We start from the raw sequence: 7,500 nt of genomic DNA, 5'->3' as shown, positions 1-7,500 counted from the left end.
CTCAATCACACACAGGCACAATGATACATACATACACACACACACACACACACACACCCCGGGGAATGTGATGTTATGTAACCTTCAGGGAGAGTTGTCCAGCTGCTTTGACTTGAACAGATTATTCTAGCTGGGATTTTATTAATGTCCATGTAAATTACAGAGTTGAGGATCAGAGGGAGAGAGGAGGAGGGGGGGAGGGGACGAGAGGGGGGGAGAAGGTTGGTTTGGAGTTCTGCCATAGAAGAAACATAAGTGTTCCAATGTGTGATGATTCAGCTGATAAAGAGAGTCATGTCAGCTCCAGCCAAGCCTAAGTGGAGCAGTGGCTTGATATCAAGAAGCCGACGCAATGTTGACCTTCCTAAATGTCATACAGGTTATGATCATAGACCTCACTTATACTGTAGTCCTACATTACAGCTTATATTAGACAGGATAGTAAGGCTCATACACTGTAGTCCTACATTACATCTTATATTAGACAGGATAGTAAGGCTCATACACTGTAGTCCTACATTACATCTTATATTAGACAGGATAGTAAGTCTCATACACTGTAGTCCTACATTACAGCTTATATTAGACAGGATAGTAAGGCTCATACACTGTAGTCCTACATTACAGCTTATATTAGACAGGATAGTAAGTCTCATATATACACTGTAGTCCTACATTACAGCTTATATTAGACAGGATAGTAAGGCTCATACACTGTAGTCCTACATTACAGTCCATATTATATTAGACAGGACCAGGAAAAACTCCCAGCCCTTTGTATAGTAGTAATGATTTATTTGCTGAAATCTGACCTGGCGACCTGAGGTAAAACTCTAGAAACCACCTGTGAACGGTGACTCCATAGGTCATGTATCAGAAAAGACTATTGGTCCCTGCTCATAGTACCATCCTTCTATTTACATTGCAGCGTGGGAAACCCTGCTGTAGGATGCACTGTTGGCCCTATTTGGCTGTCTGGTTGTCATGACAACGTGGTAAACCCATTAACTCATGTCATCCCCCTAAGCCCTTCCCCTCTCGGGGTCACAAGTGTCAGCTGGGCATGGCATCGGAATGTCCAGCATGCACTTGTCTCCAGTGTCATGGCGATGGCCTATTTGGTCAGACTATCAGACAACCTGTCACTACATTGGCTTTGAATCTATGTCGTCTTTCACTTGTAATAGTATTTTTTATATACTAACTGGTACTATGTACACATAATGATATACCATCTGGAGTTTGGCTCAAACATGTAATGTACATACAGACAGACTGGTACTTTATACATTAGCTTTTTGAGGGAAATGTATTAGTAGTGTCTTACAATAAAGTCATAAAGAGATCATTCATCTTGCTTTGTGTCCATACAAGGTCCCCTACTGTAAGTTCAAACTATTATAGCTGTGTCCCTTGTAACACAGAGAGGAGCTTGCAGGGGGCTGTAGTAACCAGCATGCTCGCCGGCTCATAGCCTGAGTCAATGTAGTCCCATTGAAACACACACACTGGCTCGGGTCCAGACTACAGAGTAGACCAGAGCTGTGTGTTCAACACACTGGGTCGGGTCCAGACTACAGGGTAGACCAGAGCTGTGTGTTCAACACACTGGCTCGGGTCCAGACTACAGGGTAGACCAGAGCTGTGTGTTCAACACACTGGGTCGGGTCCAGACTACAGGGTAGACCAGAGCTGTGTGTTCAACACACTGGGTCGGGTCCAGACTACAGGGTAGACCAGAGCTGTGTGTTCAACACACTGGCTCGGGTCCAGACTACAGGGTAGACCAGAGCTGTGTGTTCAACACACTGGGTCGGGTCCAGACTACAGGGTAGCCCAGAGCTGAGCGTTGTTCAACACACTGGGTCGGGTCCAGACTACAGGGTAGCCCAGAGCTGTGCGTTGTTCAACACACTGGGTCGGGTCCAGACTACAGGGTAGCCCAGAGCTGTGCGTTGTTCAACACACTGGGTCGGGTCCAGACTACAGGGTAGCCCAGAGCTGTGCGTTGTTCAACACACTGGGTCGGGTCCAGACTACAGGGTAGCCCAGAGCTGTGCGTTGTGGCTCTTAATCTGAAACATCTTGTTCAGTTCCATTAGAAAGAGAAAGGAAGGGAAAGGGACAGGGAGAAAAGAAAGGGAGGAGAGAGTGAGACAGCAGGTACAGTAGATCTTTCTCTGCTGCTAGGGTAACCCTCTTAAGTGGCCTGCGGTCATGTGACTGGAGTGGTTGGTAAACAATCTCAGCTGTAGAGGTCTCTCGCTTTCTCTCTCAATTCAATTCAATGTTTTTTATTGGCATGGGAAACATATGTTTACATTCTCTCTCTCTCTCTCTGTCTGTCTGTGTCTGTGTGTGAAAACAGTTCCAGCTGTAGTGGTTGCTCTCTCTCTGTTGGGTGGAAACCTCAAGCCATCTGGTTGAGGCCAGCCTGCTCTCTACCCCTTCCATCTCTAATACTGCCCCTCCCATCTCTAATACTGCCCCTCCCATCTCTAATACTGCCCCTCCCGTCTCTAATACTGCCCCTCCCGTCTCTAATACTGCCCCTCCCCATCTCTAATTCTAATACTTCTCATCTCTAACACTGCCCCTCCCCATCTCTAATTCTAATACTTCTCGTCTCTAATACTGCCCCTCCCATCTCTAATACTCCATCTCTAATACGGCCCCTTCCATCTCTAATACTGCCCCTCCCATCTCTAATACGGCCCCTTCCATCTCTAATACGGCCCCTTCCATCTCTAATACGGCCTCTTCCATCACTAATACGGCCCCTTCCATCTCTAATACTGCCCCTTCCATCTCTAATACTGCCCCTTCCATCTCTAATACGGCCCCTTCCATCTCTAATACGGCCCCTTCCATCTCTAATACTGCCCCTTCCATCTCTAATACGGCCCCTTCCATCTCTAATACTGCCCCTCCCATCTCTAATACTCCATCTCTAATACGGCCCCTTCCATCTCTAATACTGCCCCTCCCATCTCTAATACGGCCCCTTCCATCTCTAATACGGCCCCTTCCATCTCTAAAACGGCCCCTTCCATCTCTAATACGGCCATTTCCATCTCTAATACGGCCCCTTCCATCTCTAATACGGCCTCTTCCATCTCTAATACTTCCCATCTCTAATTCTAATACTGCCCATCTCTAATACTGCCCGTCTCTAATACTGCCCCTCTCATTGCTAATACTGCCCCTCCCGTCTCTAATACTGCCCCTCCCGTCTCTAATACTGCCCCTCCCGTCTCTAATACTGCCCCTCCCGTCTCTAATACTACCCCTCCCATCACTAATACTGCCCGTCTCTAATACTGCCCCTCCCGTCTCTAATACTGCCCCTCCCGTCTCTAATACTACCCGTCTCTAATACTGCCCGTCTCTAATACTGCCCCTCTCATTGCTAATACTGCCCCTCTCATTGCTAATACTGCCCCTCTCATTGCTAATACTGCCCCTCCCGTCTCTAATACTGCCCCTCCCGTCTCTAATACTGCCCCTCCCGTCTCTAATACTGCCCCTCCCGTCTCTAATACTGCCCCTCCCGTCTCTAATACAAGGGTTAACCTAAAGGCGACCCATGATTCCCATCCGGAACAGTTCGTGCATATATACTGCTCAAAAAAATAAAGGGAACACTTAAACAACACATCCTAGACCTGAATGAAAGAAATAATCTTATTAAATACTTTTTCCTTTACATAGTTGAATGTGCTGACAACAAAATCACACAAAAATAATCAATGGAAATCCAATTTATCAACCCATGGAGGTCTGGATTTGGAGTCACACTCAAAATTAAAGTGGAAAACCACACTACAGGCTGATCCAACTTTGATGTAATGTCCTTAAAACAAGTCAAAATGAGGCTCAGTAGTGTGTATGGCCTCCACATGCCTGTATGACCTCCCTACAATGCCTGGGCATGCTCCTGATGAGGTGGCGGATGGTCTCCTGAGGGATCTCCTCCCAGACCTGGACTAAAGCATCCGCCAACTCCTGGACAGTCTGTGGTGCAACGTGGCGTTGGTGGATGGAGCGAGACATGATGTCCCAGATGTGCTCAATTGGATTCAGGTCTGGGGAATGGGCGGGCCAGTCCATAGCATCAATGCCTTCCTCTTGCAGGAACTGCTGACACACTCCAGCCACATGAGGTCTAGCATTGTCTTGCATTAGGAGGAACCCAGGGCCAACCGCACCAGCATATGGTCTCACAAGGGGTCTGAGGATCTCATCTCGGTACCTAATGGCAGTCAGGCTACCTCTGGCGAGCACATGGAGGGCTGTGCGGCCCCCCAATGAAATGCCACCCCACACCATGACTGACCCACTGCCAAACCGGTCATGCTGGAGGATGTTGCAGGCAGCAGAACGTTCTCCACGGCATCTCCAGACTCTGTCATGTCTGTCACGTGCTCAGTGTGAACCTGCTTTCATCTGTGAAGAGCACAGGGCACCAGTGGCGAATTTGCCAATCTTGGTGTTCTCTGGCAAATGCCAAACGTCCTGCACGGTGTTGGGCTGTAAGCACAACCCCCACCTGTGGACGTCGGGCCCTCATACCACCCTCATGGAGTCTGTTTCTGACCGTTTGAGCAGACATATGCACATTTGTGGCCTGCTGGAGGTCATTTTGCAGGGCTCTGGCAGTGCTCCTCCTTGCACAAAGGCGGAAGTAGCGGTCCTGCTGCTGGGTTGTTGCCCTCCTATGACCTCCTCCACGTCTCCTGTTGTACTGGCCTGTCTCCTGGTAGCGCCTCCATGCTCTGGACACTACGCTGACAGACACAGCAAACCTTCTTGCCACAGCTAGCATTGATGTGCCATCCTGGATGAGCTGCACTACCTGAGCCACTTGTGTGGGTTGTAGACTCCGTCTCATGCTACCACAAGAGTGAAAGCACTGCCAGCATTCAAAAGTAACCAAAACATCAGCCAGGAAGCATAGGAACTGAGAAGTGGTCTGTGGTCACCACCTGCAGAAGCACTCGTTTATTGGGGGTGTCTTGCTAATTGCCTATAATTTCCACCTGTTGTCTATTCCATTTGCACAACAGCATGTGAAATGTATTGTCAATCAGTGTTGCTTCCTAAGTGGACAGTTTGATTTCACAGAAGTGTGATTGACTTGGAGTTACATTGTGTTGTTTAGGTGTTCCCTTTATTTTTTTGAGCAGTGTATTTTGACGACATTTTGTGACGTTTTTGTTTGTTTTGGTCTTCGGCTAGAGTTTTATTTCAGCTGTTCGTGCACACAACTCTTTTTCTCGAGGCAGGCCGAAGAGAAATACTGCACCAAACATTTAGTAAAATTGCGTGACTAAGATCTACTCGGCAGAACCGTCAAAATGAATGACATTTCTTGAGTTATCTTAGATTAATTCAGACTATGTTGAGGAAGTGTATACTGGCTACGGCGCCTCAAGATGGACAAACGGTACTATTGCCGCTTTTTGCTTTTTCAAGCGAAGATCTTTGAAGAGAGTATGTGAGCACACTTGGCTAGGCGCCAGCCGAACCGAAGCCTTTAACCTCCACAGCCACGCCGCAAAGCAACCTGGGAGATGGTTTCTTACACTCTCTGTCTCATTAGTTGATCTTTTCCATTCATACCGTCATTAAATCCATGGCCCTTTTGCAGACATTGTTGTGCTCTCTCCTTCATTTGGCATGGCAACAAGTGGTTCAGGAGAGTCAATAACACATACTATAGCTGTTTCCAACTGTTGTGTGTTGTCATGCCAACTGGAACAGGGTGAGGCAATAGTCAGGGGAAATGTATTCACTAACCCAGTCATGACCCTGATGGGCTAACAAAATATGAGTCTCTCTCTCGTTCGCTTTGTTTGTCTTTCTTTCCCGCTCTGGAGCACGTTCCATGTAGATAACAGCGTGTGTGTGTGTGTGTGTGTGTGTGTGTGTGTGTGTGTGTGTGTGTGTGTGTGTGTGTGTGTGTGTGTGTGTGTGTGTGTGGGGGGATGATGGAAACACAAATCTGTCCAGAGTCAGAGCGGGTCCTGACTCCTGTTGCTGGCGTCAGATCGTTGACCAATCAGAGAGCAACGTTTCCCACAGCAGACGACCTGATAGGATGGGCATCCTCTTCTTGCTTGGCAGACACGTTGCTGTTGTTTCCTCTCTGTCCGTCTGTCCCCTGTGGGACATGTCACCTGTTATCCTGTACTTCTGTCTGTTTATCTCTCTGTTTGATTATTAGTAATGTCATAGGAATAGCTTCTTTAGAAAGGTAATGGTGAAATGAATTGACTTTGTATTTACACTTGACCTGGGGCTCTGCATACTCATGTCTCACTGTCTGTTTAGCGTGCAGTTTGGTTAAAGTCAATGGTCGCTGTTCAGAGGAATTCACTTATTTTGCAGTGATAGTCCTCTTTGGTTTAAAAAAAGTCAAGGGTCCATGCTAGTTTGGATTCTTTTTAGTTGGAACAGTTGTTGCCCACAGGAATAGACTTAGTTTGGGTCTATTCATAACTTGGGGCTCTGCATCTGTGCTCAATGGTAGTTTGCAACATGACTTAAAACCATTGTTTTCCCACAGTCTGGCAAATTAGACTTGTGCAGAATAAATGTTCCCTTTGGGATGATAAACCTTTCCACCACTAAATGGGAAGTTGGGAACTACATGTTCTGGACTTGTTTTTCTACATATCTGTCCTATTTCCATAGTTTTTCTACATATCTGTCCTATTTCCATTGTTTTTCTACATATCTGTCCTATTTCCATTGTGTCTTTTAGTTTAGTTCAGTGTAAAACCGCTGTCACAATAAGCAATTGGACACAATTACTGTTGCAGTTACAGGTTGCAAGTGACATTATCTCAAGCAACTTGAATGATGGATGACGCAACTCAAACTGTCAGATCTCTATTCTAAACCTCTCTCTCTCTCTCTCTCTCTCTCTCTCTCGTTCCAGTGAGAAGCTGAGCTCGATCAGAGCAGCGTAGGAAGCAGGCATGAGCGCAGGCAGCCATCACGCCGTGGTGACCACCCCTCCCACGCCCAGCGCCGGTGGAGGACCCGGTGGTCCTAAGGAACGATACTTTGACCGCATCGACCCCAACGATCCCGAGTACCTGAGAGAGAGGAACATGTCACCTGACCTCAGACAGGACTTCAATATGATGGAACAGAAGAAGAGAGTCACACAGATACTACAGAGTCCTGTAAGTAGGAGAGAGAGAGAGAGAGATACTACAGTCCTGTAAGTAGGAGAGAGAGAGAGAGATACTACAGTCCTGTAAGTAGGAGAGAGAGAGAGATACTACAGTCCTGTAAGTAGGAGAGAGAGAGAGATACTACAGAGTCCTGTAAGTAGGAGAGAGAGAGAGATACTACAGTCCTGTAAGAAGGAGAGAGAGAGATATACTACAGAGTCCTGTAAGTAGGAGAGAGAGAGATACTACAGTCCTGTAAGTAGGAGAGAGAGAGAGATACTACAGTCCTGTAAGTAGGAGAGAGAGAGATATACTA

General features: G+C 47.1%; 1 protein-coding gene across 7 annotated transcripts in view; it reads left to right on the top strand.

The window, feature by feature from the left end:
• Positions 1-7,500, top strand: part of LOC106589748 (gamma-adducin) — a 150,646-nt gene that overhangs the window by 110,930 nt on the left and 32,216 nt on the right. For all 7 annotated transcript variants that reach the window (XM_045707977.2, XM_045707984.2, XM_045707988.2 and 4 more), the window contains one exon: positions 6,944-7,193. In XM_045707977.2, coding sequence (XP_045563933.1) covers positions 6,984-7,193 — 210 coding nt within the window. In that variant the 5' untranslated portion in view covers positions 6,944-6,983. The remainder of the gene's footprint in view (positions 1-6,943; positions 7,194-7,500) is intronic.

This window comes from Salmo salar, chromosome 02, assembly GCF_965601325.2.
Source record: "Salmo salar chromosome 02, fSalSal1, whole genome shotgun sequence".
In the NCBI taxonomy this organism is placed as follows: Eukaryota; Metazoa; Chordata; class Actinopteri; order Salmoniformes; family Salmonidae; genus Salmo; species Salmo salar.
The sequence above is the reverse complement of the archived record's forward strand: the minus strand, read 5'-3'. Positions and strand labels throughout refer to the sequence as shown.